General features: G+C 37.3%; 1 protein-coding gene across 1 annotated transcript; it reads left to right on the top strand.

Annotated features, from left to right (window-relative positions):
• The first annotated feature begins 3,365 nt into the window (after nucleotides 1–3,365).
• Nucleotides 3,366–19,001, top strand: SUCNR1 (succinate receptor 1). The gene is made up of 2 exons (XM_022582786.3): nucleotides 3,366–3,383; nucleotides 15,898–19,001. The coding sequence occupies exons 1-2, from the start codon at nucleotides 3,381–3,383 to the stop codon at nucleotides 16,849–16,851; spliced, it is 957 nt and encodes a 318-aa protein (XP_022438494.1). The 5' UTR covers nucleotides 3,366–3,380; the 3' UTR covers nucleotides 16,852–19,001.
• The last annotated feature ends 888 nt before the right edge of the window (nucleotides 19,002–19,889 follow it).

The following is a 19,889-nucleotide window of genomic DNA, read 5'->3' as shown; positions in this document are numbered from 1 at the left end:
TAGTGAAAGTTATTAACATTGGATTTAATTAATATTTTGATTGTCTTTCCCACTGTTTTCTTTTTCTTATTGAATTTCCTGATTGGTGTCCCTGGTTTATATTATATTTATATGCTCTTGCATTCATAGCTCATTGCATTTTCATATATTATCTCATTTGATATTATGGACATTATGAGTTTTATGGGGTAGGAATTATTATCCCCCTTTTCGAAACAAGGAAATCAAGTTTTGTTATCTTTTCACAGAGCGCACAGTGAGTAAAAGGCAAAACCACGTGAGAATTCACTAAAGTTTTTTCACCAAGCTTCCTTTTATAAGGTCATTGGGAATGGATATTCCTGAGCAGCAAATATTCTAACATTGACGGCATTGGATTGACATGATCATTCTGAGGAAGTCTTCTCATTTATTACAAACATCTGTAATAGCCAGAATTTATTTAGCACTTAGTATATACCCCATACTACATATGTATAAACTATGTGCTTCTACTATCTACATAACAACTCCATGAGACTGGCACTCTTATAGTCCCTGATTTACAGATAAGAAAACTGAGAGCTAGTAAGTGGTAAAGCCAAGGTCTGAAAGGAAACAGTTTGTCTCCAGAGCTGGTGTTCTTAACCAGTACACTGTATTACCTCTTAGTAAATTATACTGCAAACTTACTGCTTTCAAAGTTTCATTTCTCCTCAACCAGTAAATTTCAACATGTCACATTGTTTCTAAAACAAAACAAAATAAGACCAAAACCAAAAAAAAAAAAGAAAATCCCAAAACACTGTCCCCATTGAAATTTTGAGTGCTGAATAGAAATATTTCCTAGGAGGTTTGTACTCTCACAGGCAAGACTGCTACATAATTTGCAGAGTCCAGTGCAAAATAAAATTAGAGGACCCTATTTTAAAATGTTATTAAGAATTCCAATTAGAATGTGACAGTAGAGCATTAAATCAAGTATGTTGTCCTGTGGAGCATGAGACCCTGTGTGACTAAAAGGTAGTACATCCATGATATGGGCCCAAGCAGGGCCCATAACCCTGTACCTGGCCTTGGCCCAGCACATCTATCCTATTGTAGGCTCCAATAAGGCCTTGTAATGGAACAGAAGCACTGGAGACCTCTTATTGAGTCTGTCTCAGAATTACTCTAGTTTTTCCAGTGAGAGCCCCCTGAAGCAATGGGAACATTGGTGAAGTAAGACTTGGGAGGGAAGCAAGGCTACCAGATCTGCTGTGAGAAAGGAGAAGCAGAGACCAGATTTCATCTTAGCAGTCCAGAGCTGAGATAGTGGTCCGGATGTGGGGAGAAGAAAGAGGAAGTTCTGGGGAACTCCCACAAAGACGGAATCACCCTTGCCTCCCATCAGAATGGTGGCAGAAACCTGTAAACTATATCCATTTATTTTGGTCATTTGGATGGGGGTCCATGTTAATTTGTTTCAAATTGGTAAGGCTGGCACTGGTCATTCAAATGCTTTGCTTTTTGCACTTTTAAAATTGTAGACAAAGAATAGGTTTTAGTCTTCCTTCTAAAGGTAGAAAAGAGTTGCATTTCTGAAAAATAGTTGTCATTAATTTTTTTAAAAATAAATTTATTTATTTATTTTTGGCTGCATTGGGACTTCGTTTCTGTGTGTGGGCTTTTTCTAGTTGTGGCGAGCAGGGGCTACCCTTTGTTGTGGTGCACAAGCTTCTCATTGTGGTGGCTTCTCTTGTTGCAGAGCATGGGTTCTAGGTGCGCAGGCTTCAGTAGTTGTGGCACGCGGGCTCAGTAGTTGTGGCTCAAGGGCTCTAGAGCTCAGGCTCAGTAGTTGTGGTGCACGGGCTTAATTGCTCCACGGGCATGTGGGATCTTCCAGGACCAGGGCCCGAACCTGTGTCCCCTGCATTGGCAGGTGGATTCTGAACCACTGTGCCACCAGGGAAGTCCCAGTTGTCATTAATTTTTGATCTTTGATTCAATCTGTGGTGTACATCAAAAGTATTGTCATTCTGTATTGGAGGCAATCAAGAATTAGAGCAGGTTTGAATCAAAATACCTAGGTTTAGCTCAGGTCCCTCTCCTTACTGATTCTGTGATCTTGAGAAAGTTAATTAACCTCTCTGAGCCTCAGTGTTTTTTAATCTGTAAAGTGAGAAAATTTTAGAAATAATAAACAACCTCAGAGGATCTTTATAAGTATTCAATACATAAAGGTGCTTAGTGCAATACCTGGCACATCACAAGAATTCAACAAATTATAGAGACATTATTTCATATAAATATGCATATATGAGTACACTTGTATTTCATGTATATATATACTTTTAAGTATATAACATAGGTAAATAAATACATATGTGTGTATACTTATAAAATATATTTTTTAGGTTTCTGAGTTTTGAGTTCTTGTATATCAGAGAAAGGGAAATACTTGGCTAGGAGGACTGGCTGCAATAATTTCTTTTGGGGCTTCTGTCTGTCACTGCCAATTGAACATTCAACTTTTATGGCATTCATATTAAATTACTACTGCCTGCACAATTAGGAACTTTTTCAGCATCATCCCTATGCTTCAAATCAAGCAGACTGAGTGTTTACTTGAGTATAAATCTAATATAATCCTCAGAAAAAGCCAGGTGTGTTTCCTGTTTGAAATGGTGGTTATGTGTTTCCAGGTGTTATGCAGAGCATTGATTGGGATGCATAAATTGCCTTCTATTGAGGTTATCTTACTTAACTGCCACCTCTCTCCCTAATCCCTGGCGACCTGATGTATTTTTTATATGTCTCTTGTTTTTAATCACTGAAAATAAAATGGGAAATACCTGAAGCTCTAGTACCCCTTTTGATAGTACACTGACAGCATATATCCAGCTTTGCCTCCAAAATTTCAGTTTTATAGTTCCCTCAAATTTGTTGAAAACAGCTGTTTAGTTATTACATGCCCAATACAGAATTTGCCAAAATTTGCGAATTTGAAAAATGAAGAAAAAACAGAAGCAATTGTAAACCCAACACAAACAGTGCTTTACCTTTTCTTATTATTTAAATATGCAAATGAACATGGAAATAATGAGTGCTTCTCTGTTGTTTTGCTAGTGAATGGAATAATTTCAACAGCAGTCGTTTTAAAACCTATATGTGAAATGTGTTTCCCATGAAATGAGTCATTTGTTTTGTGTCTGAACTTCTCAGGAAGTTCGCTTACATGAACATCTGACTTGGAGGCTTGACTGAAGAAATTTCTCCTGGACTTTTGAATTATTAATGTTGGCTGCATGATATGCAAATCAGTCTGCACTAACTACGGCCAGCAGCACAGCACTGGGTCAGAAGCTGTGTCAAGTGGCTGGTAAAGAATTTCTGTCAAGGGATCAGGGCCTTCTGACACAATGGTAAGCTCTAATGCAACTCATGTTGTCAGGTATATAAAGTAATGCTAGACCTCCCAATAGTTAAGGGTTTCTTTTAAAAGTGGCCTGTGAACAATTAAGGTTTTAAGTAATGTTTAAATGAACTGTCTGAACTGTCATTTGTAAATACATGTAGAACAGCAAAAGAAAGGAAGTCATAGTTGTTTCCTCATTTATTTTTTACCAAATTTTGTCTTGTTTTAACTGCCAAATACTAAATTTATTTTATTATTATTTTAATAAAATAATTTATTTTATTAATTTTATTTTATTAATAAATATTAAATTTATTGTATTAAATTTAATACTAAATTTATTTTATTACCAAATACTAAATTTATTTTATTAAGTACTAAATTTATTTTATAATTTATTTTATAAATTTTATTAAATTTATTTTATTAAATTTATTTTATTTACTAATGTCTTGGTAACTGATATTTCAACAAAAAGAGTAATTGGATTTACTTAAATACATATAACTACTTATAGAATGTAATTTAAAGTTTCTAAATCAGATGAAAGAATCTAGTCTATAATATTTGCATGTTCAGAAAATAATGTGTTAGAGGAAATTTTAAGGCATTCCAGAAATGAAATTTAGCATTTATGTTTGTAAAAATTACATTATTCAAGAATATATATAGTTCACCAAGGAAAAAAAGAAGATTGCAGAAACTATTGCTATTACACCTTTCAGAACTTTTAATAATTGGTGAAGTACTTTTAAAGAACTTCATTAACACACAAGTTGACACCATACTATCACTTTTTAATATCTTGATTTCTGGTGTAATTTTTGGAATATATAAAAATATATTAAAAATGAAGTCATCAATATTAAATTATTGTATATTTTTAGTGTAAATATTTTCATTCAGTTTATCAATGAAAAATTAATTTGTTTAAAAATTACTCGTTGCTATATAAACTTGTAGTTAAGAATTAAAATTTTATAAATGTTCTTTGTTTAATTGTGATGATTATAAGAAAAAGCAGTTTAAAAGCTAACAGACTATCAAACATATTTTTAAATTTAAGTTTTAAAAATGTTCATTTTTAAAAGGCTGAATACAATTAAAGTGAAAGAAACATTATTCCCAAATTAAAAATGAGAACTACTGATCTGCTTATGTAAGTAAGTTGAATATTATTTATAGTTTAATACCTCTAACAGGTTTGGATATATTTTTATAAATATAATTAAAGAATTCACTTTAATTGCCAATATCTAAAGGAAAAAAAACTGTTAAAAATAATTAATCCAAATCAGCTATAACCTATTTATTATGATTTCTATTTCCTAAAAATTAAAAATATAACCACTACAAAGCAGGAGAGAAATATTAATTTTTCACGAGAGAAGTTCCTCTTCAACAGGAATTTTGTTTAAAGGACTAGCTTACTTCATCAATTTGTAGAATTGTGATGGCCACACTAAAAACACATGCAGCTACAAATATCATCCAATTTGAAATCTAAAAACTGTGGGTCCTGGTGAGGTTAAATTGGTTTGCAAATATTAGACAACCTTACCTTTATAAAACCACAAATTACTAATATTGGACTTAGAAAAATTATTTTAAGAATGAAATAAATGTATCAAAAAAGCAGATTATAAAACATCATAAAGAGTATAATATCATTTTTGTAAAGATAAATTCAAGTATATATCAAAGTGTAGGAGGGTATCCAAATATTAGGAATGGTTGGTTATAGAAATTTTTGATTTTTTTTTTGCCTATCTGCCTTTTCTGAGTGAGTGTTACATAATAACAGGTGTTTTTAAAAGTTATTCTTTAAAAAATGAACGAAGCAACCACTCTAAGCAGGACAATGGTTAGTCATTCACTTCCCTTATTCTAGTTGTGGTGTTCTTTATCCCTGCTACCTCCCTTAATCTCTCAATCTCAGTGGATGGCTCAAAAGCAGAAGAATTCTCTGTGGCATCAACATGGTCCCTACCTGCCCGAGTGGTAGCTATTGGTAATCTGGCTTCTAGTTATACAAGTCTTCATGGATGTATTTTTCTTTTATGGCAGACAAAGCTTTAGGCTACACATAAGTTACTGACATAAGTCAGTACATTTAAGAACTGACTAGGCAGAAAGATAAGAATTATGACTAGAAAAGGAGGAAATACGAAAATAAAACAAGTAAGTTTCTTGTCATAATGAGACTTCCTATTGTCTTAATATTCATTTGAGTGTGTGCATCAGAGTTTTGAGTATTCCCAAGAGTTGCCTAGAGCTGAGCCTTGAGAAACTCCAATATTTACAACTTGGGCAAAGAAGGATTAGACCATAAAAGAGTCTACAGAGAGAGGAAGGAGGACAAGGAGATTGCCATGTCATAGAAGGCAAGGAAGGGAGAACTTCCAGAAATTGTGGAATGGGAAGTTGCTGGGAATAGAGTAAAAAATAATATTGAAAAATTACCAGTGAGCTAGAAACTAAAGCCTATTATTATTTTTTAAAAGACCATTGACCTTCAGCTGTATTCCTAAGAATTTTTAATATTATACATGCTGATCTGCAGAAAAAAATAGGAAGTCCAGATAAACCAAAAGGAGAAAGGACACAATAAAAATTATCTGGAATCTCATCACTAGGGATAAAAGTATTAATACTTTGGTACATGTCCTAAGCTTTCTAAGGTTTATTAATTTCAGATGTAAATTTCTAATTTTTTTGTTAATTTTAATTAAAAAATTGATCTTAGAAGATATATATATCAAATTTTACCTTCTACAACAATATGTCTAAATCACAGCTATCACTACTCCAGTTGCCAGTTTTGAATATTTGTCATACTATATGCAGCATCATCTTTTATAGGGAAATAGAGCAAGGAGCTTAATTTGGTGGATTTACTACTTATCTGACCTTGGAGGAAATATTTATAAAGATGTTTTGTAAACAGTCAAGTGTTTATATTCCTCTTTCCACTGAGCAAGCATTTACAGACCATCTACTTACCTGGTAGTCACTGTACCAGGTGTAAAATGTAAACTGTGAGTAAGATAAAGTTGTGAGAAATGCTAAGAGCAAGATAAGTATACAGTGTGGCGGCGAGGGGCTGCTAATTAGACTAGGGAGTCAGAGATCCTATCTTGGGAAACCCACACTTACACTGAGGTCTGAAAGAATTGTAGATGTAAGACAGAGTATGTGATGGAGCAAGGATCATAGGGGGAAAATGTCAGAGAAAATTTCAATGAACTGAACATTAGGAAAGTTGTCTGTGCATTCAAAGAGCAGGAAGAAAGATGAGAAAGGAGGAGAATAATACCAGGTGAGGCTGAAGTGGAGTCCAGGAGCCAGACCATGCAGGCCTTGAAGTCTCATTAAAAATTTTGGACTTTATTCCTTAGACAGTAAAAAATTATTGAAACGTTTTGGTTGAGTAGAGTAATATGATTGGAATTTTGATTGTAGTTTTTTTTTAAGATTGTTTAGCTATCATGTTGAAGGTAGATTAAAAGGGGGCCAGAGAAGATGTGAGGAGACCATGGAAGGATATGGTATAGTCCAAGATGATAGTAGCCTGGATTAGAATGGTGATGAAGGAGATGGAGCAATAGTGGTGAATTGGAGAAATATCCAGACATTATAGTCAATGAGACATGGATAGTTTAGTTGTTATTGGAGGTGAGCAACAGATGACTTCAAGGATGTTGCTTGGATGTCTGAGGTGACCACCTGGGTAAATGGTGTGGCCATTCACTGAGTTAGGTGGAGGTACAGCAAGACTGAGAAGGAAGTTGGAGAGCTTGTATAGGATTTCTGGAGGTAGAGGTACCTCTGAGAGATCAATCCATGGTAATAACTATAAACCAGTAGAGCTTATAAGACAGGTCTGTGCTGGGATAAACATTGAGAGGTTGATATGTGGATGGTCATTAAAGATAGAAAGTGGATGAGATCATCCGGGCAGAGCCTAGATAAAGAAGGAGTTCAATACTGATCCATTAGAGATACACATTAGAGATCACTTTTTGTGTTGTACATTCTCTGGGTTTGGATGATGCATAATGACAAGTATCCACCATTCCAGCATCATACAAAATAGCTTCACTGCCCTAAAAATCCTTTGTGCTCCACCTAATCATCCTTCCCTCCCTCTCCCTAAACCCCTGATCTTTTTATTATCCTTATAGTTTTGTGTTTTCCAGAATGTCAAAGAGTTGGAATCACAGAATGTAGCCTTTTCAGATTGGCTTCTTTCGCTTGGTAATATGCATTTAAGGTTCCTCCACATCTTTTCATGGCTTGCTAGCTCATTTCTAGAAAGTCCCTGTGGCCACCACATGGCCTCTGACTGAGGTCTCTCCCCACTAATCCATTCTGCTATCAGACTAATCTTAAAGTACCGCTTTCATCACCACCTAGTGGTTCCCTGTTGCCTGTCTCAGCAAGTCTAAACAATTGGCTTCACTATTTATGGTCTTCTTATTTATTTATATATTTATTTATTTATTAATATCTTTATTGGAGTATAATTGCTTTACAATGGTGTGTTAGTTTCTGCTATATAACAATGAGAATCAGCTACACATATACATATATCCCCATATCTCCTCCCTCTTGCGTCTCCCTCCCACCCTCCCTATCCCACCCGAGGTGGTCACAAAGCACTGAGCTGATCTCCCTGTGCTATGCAGCTGCTTCCCACTAGCTATCTATTTTACATTTGGTAGTATATAGAATTCTGTGCAACTCTCTCACTTCGTCGCAGCTTACCCTTTCTCCTCTCCGTGTCCTCAAGTCCATTCTCTACGTCTGAATCTTTATTCCTGTCCTGCAACCTTGTCTTGTTCCTGATCTTAGTGGAAATGGTATCAGTTTTTCCCATTGAGAATGATGTTGGCTGTGGGTTTGTCATATACGCCCTTTATTATGTTGAGGTAAGTTCCCTCTATGCCTACTTTCTGGAGGGTTTTTATCATAAATGGTGTTGAAATTTGTCAAAAGATTTTTCTGCATCTATTGAGACGATCATATGGTTTTTCTCTTTCAATTTATTAATATGGTGTGTCACACTGATTGATTTGCCTATATTGAAGAATCCTTGCATTGCTGGGATATACCCCACTTGATCATGGTGTATGATCCTTTTAATGTGCTGTTGGATTCTGTTTGCTAGTATTTTATTGAGGATTTTTGCATCTATATTCATCAGTGATATTGGCCTGTAGTTTTCTTTCTTTGTGACATCTTTGTCTGGTTTTGGTATCAGGGTGATGGTGGTCTCGTAGAATGAGTTTGGGAGTGTCCCTCCCTCTACTATGTTTTGGAAGAGTTTGAGAAGTATAGGTGTTAGCTCATCTCTAATTGTTTGATAGAATTTGCCTGTGAAGCCATCTGGTCCTGAGCTTTTTTTTGTTGGAAGATTTTTAGTCACTGTCGCAATTTCAGTGCTTGTGATTGGTCTGTTTATATTTTCTATTTCTTTCTGCTTCAGTCTCAAATGGTTGTGCTTTTCTAAGAATTTGTCCATTTATTCCAGGTTGTCGATTGTATTGGCATATAGTTGCTTGTAGTAATCTCTCATGATCCTTTGTATTTCTGCAGTGTCAGTTGTTACTTCTCCTTTTCATTTCTAATTTTATTGATTTGAGTCTTCTCCCTTTTTTTCTTGATGAGTCTCGCTAATGGTTTATCAATTTTGTTTATCTTCTCAAAAAACCAGCTTTTAGTTTTATTAATCATTGCTATTTTTTCCTTCATTTCTTTTTCATTTATTTCTGATGTGATCTTTATGATTTCTTTCCTTCTGCTAACTTTGGGGTTTTTTGTTCTTCTTTCTCTAATTGCTTTAGGTGTAAAGTTAGTTTGTTTATTTGAGATGTTTCTTGTTTCTTGAGGTGGGATTGTACTGCTATAAACTTCCCCCTTAGAACTTCTTTTGCTGCATCCCATAGGTTTTAGGTTGTCCTGTTTTCACTGTCATTTGTTTCTAGGTATTTTTTGATTTCTCCAGTGATCTCTTGGTTATTTAGTAGTGTATTGTTTAGCCTCCATGTGTTTGTATGTTTTACAGATTTTTTCCTGTAATTGAAATCTAGTCTCATAGTGTTGTGGTCGGAAAAGATACTTGATATGATTTCAATTTTATCAAATTTACCAAGGCTTGATTTGTGACCCAAGATATGATCTATCCTGGAAAATGGTCCATGAACACTTGAGAAGAAAGTGTATTCTGTTGTTTTGGATGGAATGTCCTATAAATATCAATTAACTCCACCTTGTTTAATGTATCATTTAAAGCTTGTGTTTCCATATTTATTTTCACTTTGGATGATCTGTCCATTGGTGAATGTGGGGTGTTAAAGTCACCTACTATGATTGTGTTACTGTCGATTTCCCCTTTTATGGCTGTTAGCATTTGCCTTATGTATTGAGGTGCTCCTACTGAGTGCCTAAATATTTACCATTGTTATATCTTCTTCTTGGATTGATTCCTTGATCATTATGTAGTGTCCTTCTCTGTCTCTTGTAATAGTCTTTATTTTAAAGTCTATTTAGCCTGATATGAGAATTGCTACTCCAGCTTTCTTTTGATGTCCATTTGCATGGAATATCTTTTAAAAGCCCTTCACTTTCAGTCTGTATGTGTCCCTAGGTCTGAAGTGGGTCTCTTGTAGACAGCATATATATGGGTCTAGGTTTTGTATCCATTCAGCCAGTCTATGTCTTTAGGTTGTAGAGCTTCATCCATTTACATTTAGGTAATTATCAGTATGTATGTTCCAATTACCATTTTCTTAATTGTTTTGGGTTTGTTATTGTAGGTCTTTTCCTTCTCTTGTGTTCCTTTAGCATTTGTTGTGAAGCTGGTTTGGTGGTGCTGAATTCTCTTAGCTTTTGTTTGTCTGTAAAAGTTTTAATTTCTCCATCAAATCTGAATGAGATCCTTGCTAGTTAGAGTAATTTTGGTTGTATGTTTTTCCCTCTCATCACTTTAAATATGTCCTGCCACTCCCTTCTGGCTTGCAGAGTTTCTGCTGAAAGATCAGCTGTTAACCTTATGGGGATTCCCTTGTGTGTTATTTGTTGTTTTTCCCTTGCTGCTTTTAATATGTTTTCTTTGTATTTAATTTTTGACAGTTTGATTAATATGTGTCTTGGCGTATTTCTCCTTGGATTTATCCTGTATGAGACTCTCTGTGCTTCCTGGACTTATTTCCTTTCCCATACTAGGGAAGTTTTCAACTACAATCTCTTCAAATATTTTCTCAGTCCCTTTCTTTTTCTCCTCTTCTTCTGGGACCCCTATAATTCGAATGTTGGTGCATTTAATGTTGTCCCAGAGGTCTCTGAGAGTGTCCTCAATTCTTGTCATTCTTTTTTCTTTATTCTGCTCTGTGGTAGTTATTCCCACTATTTTATCTTCCAGGTCACTTATCCATTCTTCTGCCGCAGTTTTTCTGCTGTTGGTTCCTTCTAGAGAATTTTTAATTTCATTTGTTGTGTTGTCCATTGTTGTTTGTTTGCTCTTTAGTTCTTCTAAGTCCTTGTTAAATGTTTCTTGTATTTTCTCCATTCTATTTCCAAGGTTTTAGATAATCTTTTCTATCATTACTCTGAATTCTGTTTCATGTAGACTGCCTATTTCATCTTCCTTGTTTGGTCTGGTCGGTTTTTACCTTGTTCCTTCATCTGCTGTGTGTTTCTCTGTCTTCTCATTTTGCTTAATTTACTGCATTTGGGGTCTCCTTTTTGCAGTGTGCAAGTTCGTAGTTCCCATTGTTTTTGGTGTCTGCCCCCAGTGGCTAAGGTTGGTTCAGTGGGTTGTGTAGGCTCCCTGGTGGAGGGGACTGGTGCCTGTGTTTTCGTAGGTGGGTCTGGACCTTTTCTTTCTGGTGGGCAGGGCCACATCCAGTGGTGTGTTTTGCGGTGTCTGTGACCTTATTATGATTTTAGGCAGCCTCTCTGCTACTGGGTGGTGTTGTGTTCTTGTCTTGCTAATTGTTTGGCATAGGGTGTCCAGCCCTGTAGCTTGCTGGTTGTTGAGTTGAGCTGGGTCTCAGCATTGAGATGGAGATCTCTGGGAGAGCTTTCGCCGTTTGATATTATGTGGAGCCAGGAGGTGTCTGGTGGACCAATGTCTCAGCTCTCCCACCTCAGAGGCACATTCATCACAACTGGCTGGAGCACCAAGACCCTATCAGCCACATGGCTCAGAAGTAAAGGGAGAACAAAAGAAAGAAAGAAAGAATAAAATAAAGTTTTTAAAATAAAAAATAATTATTAAAAATTAAAAACAAAAAAAAGAAAGACAGATATAAGAGAGCACCAAAGCAAAAAACAAATCCAGCAATGATAACAGGTGCTAAAAACTATACTAAAAAAACAAAAACAGACAGAGAGAACCCTGGGACAAATGGTAAAAGCAAAGCTATACAGACAAAATCACACAAAGAACCATAAAATACATACTCACAAAAAGAGAAAAAGGAAAAAAAAATATATATCTTTGCTCCCAAATTCCACCACCTCAATTTGGGATGATTCGTTGTCTATTCAGGCATTCCACAGATGCAAGGTATATCAAGTTGATTGTGGAGATTTAATCTGCTGCTCCTGAAGCTGTTGGGAGAGATTTCCCTTTCTCTCCTTTGTTCTCACAGCTCCCAGGGTTCAGCTTTGGATTTGGCCCCGCCTCTATGTGTAGGTCGCCTGAAGGCGTCTGTTCTTCACTCACAGGGTTAAAGGAGCAGCTGATTCGGGGGCTCTGGCCCACTCAGGCCGTAGGGAGGGAGGGGTACGGAGTGCGGGGCGGGCCTGTGGCGGCAGAGGCCGTCGTGACGTTGCAGCAGCCTGAGGCTCACCTTGCGTTCTCCTGCGGAAGTTGTCCCTGGATCCCGGGACCCTGGCAGTGGCGGGCTGCACAGGCTCCCCGGAGGGAAGGTGTGGATAGTGGCCTGTGCTCGCGCACAGGCTTTTTGGTGGCGGCAGCAGCAGCCTTAGCATCTCATGCCCGTCTCTGGGGTCTGCGCTGATAGCCGCCGCTCGCACCTTTCTTTGGAACTTGTTTAGGCAGTGCTCTGAATCCCCTCTCCTCGCGCACCCCAAAACAATGGTCTCTTGCCTCTTCGGCAGCTCCAGACCTTTTCCCGGACTCCCTCCCAGCTAGCCGTGGTGCACTGGCCCCCTTCAGGCTGGGTTCACACAGCCAACCCCAGTCCTATCCCTGGGATCCGGCCTCCGAAGCCCGAGCCTCAGTTCCCAGGCCCCGCCCACCCTGGTGGGTGAGCAGAGAAGGCTCTCCGGCTGGTGAGTGCTGGTTGGCACCGATCCTCTGTGTGGGAATCTCTCCGCTTTGCCCTCTGCACCACTGTTGCTGTGATCTCCTCCACGGCTCCGAAGCTTCCCGCCTCCGTCACCCGCAGTCTCTGCCCGTGAAGGGGCTTCCTAGTGTGTGGAAACCTTTCCTCCTTCACAGCTCCCTCCCACTGGTACAGGTCCCGTCCCTATTCTTTTGTCTCTGTTTTTTCTTTTTTCTTTTGCCCTACCCAGGTACGTGGGGAGTTTCTTGCCTTTTGGGAGGTCTGAAGTCTTCTGCCAGCGTTCAGTAGGTGTTCTGTAGGAGGTGTTCCACGTGTAGATGTATTTCTGATGTATTTATGGGGAGGAACGTGATCACTACGTCTTACTCTTCCACCATCTTGAAGGTCTCCTATGTCTTGTTTTTAAGACTGACAAGATGAAAGTGTCTAAATGCCGATCAAAAGGATGCAGTTGAGGTGGAGAAGCTGAAGAGACAGTAAAGAGACAAGATGGTTAACGTGTAGGAATCTTGAGAATTTGGGAATGAGTTGGATCTGGAGTAAGTCCAGAGGAATAGATATTCTCTGCTGTCACAGGAAGGAAGGAGGAGAGGACAGTAACGGAGGAAGGAACCAGAGAGTGGACACCCAGTGGATGGGCTCTGTCTCAGGGATTTGTAGGCAAAACTCATCCATGATGAGTAGGACAGAGGTTTAAAAAAATTGGAAAGGTATGACAACGAAAAATGTAATAAGTCGCGGGCAATGTGAGAGAGCAGTAGAATCACATAACCTCAAACACAGAGTGAAACCAATTTGCATGGTTCTTCAGCATCGTTCAATGTGTCTGCTGCCTGAGGAAGTTCCAATCTAGCTTCTTCTAGTGTTGGACTTTGTGGCAGGTTGCCATGGAAAGCCTTGAGGAGAGGAATTTAGAGGAATCTCAGAGGAATTTAGGATGTTTTAAAGTAAGTAATTAAAAACAACTCATCAAAATATTGCATTTATTATATCTACAATTCCATGAATTATTTTTGTAAATAAAACACTCTCAAAGTAGCAGCGATCTTGGGAACTCCCTAGCAGTCCAGTGGTTAGGACTCTAGGACTCGGTGCTTTCACCTCAGGGGAGCTCGGATCAATCCCTGGTTGAGGAACTAAGATTCCGGAAGCCTTGTGGCACAGCCAAAAAAAAAAAAAAGTAGCAGTGATCTTCAACTGAAATAAAACATTTGAATTTGACAAAAATCAATAAAAGTTCTCCAGATGCCTTCATTACAGAAAATTCTGCTCAATGTTTGCATGCTTCCCAGAAGAGGCAGTTCTGATGCATTTGTTCTTATTTTGCTCTATTTACCAAAATACTTTACTAAGAGAATCATTTGATTGCAACTAACACTCCAAGGCCTATTTGATAGGAAATTTTATTTTCAACCTTGCTTTTTTCTTACTAGAAATAAGTAGGATTTAATATTTCAAAATGGCAATCCAGTACATTTTTAAGAAATCCAATTCTTTAAATAGTCTATCCGACCACAAATAATCTTGCCTCTTTAAAGAAAGTGGCAGGTGAGCAAGACTTGAAGTTTGAATGAATCAGATTGCTTATTTTCATGGCCCCTATTCAGAAGGGGCTATGACTGTGGTCTATTACTAAATGTATGACCTTTCAAGACTCAGTGACTTTGTGTATAAAGTGAAAGTAATAACGATCCCCAGTCCCTTATGTCACTGTATTAAATGAGATAATCCTTGGAAAGTGGTGAGCACAGTGCCTAGTACACTATAAGCTTTCAGTAAATAGTGGCCACTGGTATTATTATTACTAATATTTTCAGCTTCATATTTTAAATTTTTAAAATCATGTTTTAACACTGGAGTTGTACAGATTCTATTAAATGTTAAGAATACTATTTTGAGCACTATATTTGTTGCTAGGTCTGCCATAACAAAATGTTTTGGACTGGGTGGCTTAAACAACAGAAACTTATTTTCTCACAGTTCTAGAGGCTAGAAATCTGAGATCAAGGTGTCGGCAGGTTTGGTTTCTCTTGAGGCCTCTTTCTTTGGCTTGCACATGGCTGTCTTCTGACTATGTCCTCACATGGCCTTTCCTCTATGTGCATGCATCCCTGCCGTCTCTTTCTCATCATATATGGACACAAATATCTATGATCTCATGTAACCTTAATTACTTCTTTTAAGGTCCAGCTCCAAATATGGTTAAATTCTGAGGTACTGGGCTTTGGGGCCTCACCATAGGAATTTGTGGGGAGCACAATCCATCCCATAACAAGCATGCTGAAGTATGTAGTGAAAGATCACTGCGTGTGGTGCAATAGGCTGAGGGTCAAATTCTGGCTCTGGCATTTTGTGACCTGTGATTAGTAATTTAATTCTTCAACCCAGGTTGTTCTCATGTCTAGTAGGATGGAAGTGGGATTGAGTTAAATGAATTCTTCTGAAAATTAGAGATAATATTTGTGATGTGCTGGGCATATAACATGTCAATAAATATGTTGTCTTGTTGCAAAAAATTTTTAAAGACTGGCGTTGTGTTTTATAAACTTAAAACAACAAGCATAATCCTTTGTCAATATGAAAACATAAAGCTATTAATATTGCAAGACTAGAGTTATAAGAATCCCTGTTTCCTCTTCTAGGTTATGGTTCAATTAAATTTAACTCAGAGGATTTGTTGAACAACTGTGATATGCTAGGGACCACAGTCAATCCTGAAGACACACATTGAATTCGACTCTTCACTTACTTCACTGCACTTTCTCTTGGTCTCCTTGTGTTTGTCAAGTCCTCTATGCATGTTTCCAGGTCTGGGCCTTTGCATGTGCTTTTCTTTATGTTTGATACTCTTTATCGTTACCTGATATGCACTTATTTGATTAGTTCCTGATTTTTCCCGAGAGTATAAATTATTTGAGATGAGGAGCTTTGTTTTACTCATGGCTGTCATCCCGTGTCTAGCACATAGTTCAAAGGAACTCAATGAATATTTGTGGAAATAATATATTAGTGATATATATGTACATGATTACGTTTGTATGCATACGCGCTCCTTACTAACGTAACCAACTCTCTGCAGTTCAACCTTTAAGTGTTATTTGATGATGATGATGATGATGATGTTGATGCTGCTGAGGTTCTGCAGTTTTATCTTCAGGTGTAGCCTAGTGATTCATCCTTATATTTTCTCTCTCTCTTCTTTAGGCATGGAATGCAACTTGTGAAAACTGGCAGGCAGTGGAGGCTGCTCTGGAAAAGTACTACCTTTCCATTTTTTACGGGTTTGAGTTTATTGTGGGAATCCTTGGGAATACTGCTGTTGTTTTCGGCTACCTCTTCTGCCTGAAGAACTGGAACAGCAGTAACATCTATCTCTTTAATCTCTCTATCTGTGACTTGGCTTTTTTGTGTACCCTCCCCATGCTGATGAGACATTATGCCCAGGGAAAATGGACATATGGGGATGTGCTCTGCCTAAGCAACCGATATGTACTTCATGCTAACCTCTACACCAGCATTCTTTTCCTCACTTTTATCAGCATCGATCGATACATGCTCATGAAGTATCCGTTCCGGGAACACTTCCTACAAAAGAAAAAGTTTGCTGTTTTAATCTCTTCGGCCATTTGGGGTTTAGTGACCTTAGAGCTCCTGCCCATACTTCCTCTTATAAATCCTGTTATAGCTTCCAAAGGCACCAACTGTACTGATTATGCAAGTTCTGGAGACCCCCGTAATGTGCTCATTTACAGCATGTGTCTAACCTTCTTGGGGTTCCTCATTCCTCTTTTTGTGATGTGCTTCTTTTATTTCAAGATTGGTGTCTTCCTGAAGCACAGGAGCCGGCAGCTCTCTACTGCTTTGCCCCTTGAGAAGCCTCTCACCTTAGTCATCATGGCAGTTGTGATCTTCTCCGTGCTTTTTACTCCCTATCACATCATGCGAAACGTGAGGATTGCTTCACGCTGGGGGATCTGGAAGCAGACCCCATGCACTAAGGCCACCATCAACTCCTTGTACATTGTGACTCGGCCGTTGGCCTTTCTGAACAGTGTCATCAACCCTGTCTTCTATTTCTTTATGGGAGATCATTTCAGGGAGATGCTGATGAACAAACTGAGATACCTCTTCAAGTTCCTTACATCCTTCAGAAGATGAGCTCACGGACTCACATTTTCATTCAGGGAAAACTGAGGTGCTTGTGTAACAGATTGTTTTACACAAGCAGCTGTAGGCCAGTTAGCGTTTGATTTAACTCACAGACGTAAATCAGAGAGGGTCACAGATTTGACCCTGTTTTAAAGGCATGTTGGACCCAGGGTGTGTGAAAAGGAGAAAATGGGAAGTATTTATTGGTTTCTTGACCTAAGCACTGAAAGGAGTCGGACTAGCACCGTCTAATGTTTGAGCACGTAAGTCCAAAATAAGACCTTCTCAATCAGTGTACAAGGAACAGAAGATGGATGAAGCAGCAAGTTGTCTGTGTTTAATCACTGGTCAGATTGTAAAAAGAACAATTTTGTTGGCACCATTCTGTATGTTATTCATACAATCCTATAACTTTGTGTGAGAACCAAATAATAGAAGATTGGTCATATGCTATTAAATATTGTTGCTAGAAGTGCTCGTGAGCATATTTAGAGCAAACAGTAACAACATGAGCAGAAAGCAATATAACGAGTTCAAGGATGCCTATATTTCTTTATATTGATCATGAATTGGGGTCAAGTTGTAATTTTAAGCCCTTTTTTATTGTATGGTTTTTTAGTGAAAAGAATCCTATAAAATAGAAAGAGATGGTTTAATAAAGAGAGCAATATGAGATGGTTTAATAAAGAGAGAGACATATTTGAGCTTGGATCTCAGGAGACTTGGGTATAAATGATTTTATGCGAATGCTAGAGAGAGATACCAAGGATAACTGCAAAAATTCCAAAGTCATAGAACAAAGCACTTACCAGGAAACCCAAACCAAGACAAAACAAAAGTGAGTGCACTGTTTTTATAATGAGTGTGCCATCTGGCATTTTATGATCACAATTTGATTGTCAGTGCATGGAAAGATATTAAGTTCATTAGCCTTCCTGATCTTGATTAAGTAGTAAACTTTAAAATATATTAATAACATAAAACCAGCAAGTAAGAGGAAATGAAATGGTAAGACCAAAATTTGTTGGGTTATTTTCCCTTTCAGAAGGAAAAAAAATCACGGTTTTTCCACCTCCCCACACACATTTTTTTTTTTTTTTTTTTGGTAAGCAATGGGATCATTTACAAGGACAACTTTATCTTGAGAAAGTGACTCACATCTTCAATGAGACATTTTCATAGAACATTACCTAAGACCATTGGAGGGAATGTTCTAAACAAAATGCAGTATATGAGCTTGCAGACTATATGGAACATTTATGTATATATCAATATAGATTATCTCAGGAGGGCTACTTAGACACCATTCCATGTCACAAAACAAATTTAGGGGAAAAAAATGAGTGCTGCATTAGCTATCTGAAGTCAAAAAGTATCACATAATAACTCACTTATTGCATGTAATAAAATGTGTGCATGGCTACATGTGTATGCTCTTTTCCTTGAGGCCATTAGCTGTAATGTGAAGGATAAAATAAGCATTATGAGAGCAAAGACATAAAATTCCATTGTCCTTCCTGTTTTGAGATACTCTGGCAATATTATATTCTGACATTCCAAAAACCCAAAATATTCCCATTGAAATACTGTAAAAACACATTACCCACAAAGGATTTGTTTTCCTACCTAACATTAGGCTTTAAAATATTTTTTCATGCTTTGTCTTTATTATCAATATTTTTAAAATGTCAATGTAATTTTATAACTGCCTGATAGTTAATCTTCTGAATTTTTTCATCAGAAAAGGCTGCAGAAAGGGTCTTAGGAAAGAAATATTTGCTTACCTGAAAATATTAGCAGATAAGCTTAGCAACATATAATTTAATTGCAATTTGTATTTTATGCATTGGTTTTCATTTGTAAAGATGAAATTCAATTTGCCTCACACCTATGCCAAGAAGTGGCAGGGGTAGACTCTTTTTAATAGTACAGTGAAAAAGTTTGTGAAACTATAAGCTCTTACATATATCTTTTAACCAAAATGTTAAGTAATTTTATAGCACATTTATCTTTTTCTTTTTTTGCTCAAATCTGTCATGTGGTAACTTAATCCTTAGCAGACTAAAGAGACCTGCACTGAAATTATAAGAGCCACTCCGTTTGCCTTTTGTACTAGGTGATTACAATCACAAACAATAAATAATGGAAATCCTTTTGCATTTGTGGTTTTCAAAGGAAATAATGTTGGATTTTTGTATCTTGTCTTTTATTGGCTCCCTAGTATCTTCGGAATCATGTCTAAACTACTTGGTCCAGCATTTTTCAGTCTGGACCCACCTATTCTTTGCACATTCTCTCTCGTTGCTTTCGTCACAAATTATACCCTCCAGCCAAAGATAGCTACTTCATTTCATTATATTTAGAACTTTCTTTACTGGGTACACCTGGATGCTCACCCTTGTTTTTTCATGCCCACATATAAAAAAAAATCTAAGCCTTTATTAAGATCCATCTTATCTGTCACGTCATCTTAAAGCCTTACTTTTAGATCTTCTCCTCCCAAAATCTGGAAATAAATCTGCCTACTTCTAGGGCTTCACACTATTTTTGAGTACTGTTTTTATAAAACACATTATTTTGGGCCTTATATTATAGTTGTTCAGATTCAAGTCAACTCTTAGGTCTGCTAATGGAAAAACCATATGTAACTTTTTAATTTAATTTTTGTTGTCTTCATAGCACCCAACAAGGTACATTTTAAATGATCTTATAGAACAAATTTGAATTCAATGCTCCTTTTGAGGGTGCATATCAAGCTATTTTCTGTCATCACTACTTTTATAATGAATGCTATTTTATATGAAGGATAGAGTGTCTATACACAAATACATGTGCCAGCCGCCATTGCCCTGTCCCTTATATTTTCCTCTATAGTTTTTAGCATAGTTTTAATGAATGCTTAAGATCTGTGCCTGCTAGTTCCAAATCTGGGTCATGCTGAAGTTGGTCTCCATTGATTGCTTCTTCTCTTTAAGTTCTTTAAGTATGGGTGACAATTTCCTGTTTCTTCCCATCTAATAAATTTAACTATACTCTGAGCACTATGA

This window comes from Delphinapterus leucas, chromosome 4 (genome assembly GCF_059928025.1).
Source record: "Delphinapterus leucas isolate spDelLeu-1000000601 "Yukka" chromosome 4, BTC_Dleu_Yukka2, whole genome shotgun sequence".
NCBI classification, from domain to species: Eukaryota; Metazoa; Chordata; class Mammalia; order Artiodactyla; family Monodontidae; genus Delphinapterus; species Delphinapterus leucas.
This window is presented reverse-complemented; position numbering and strand designations above follow the sequence as displayed.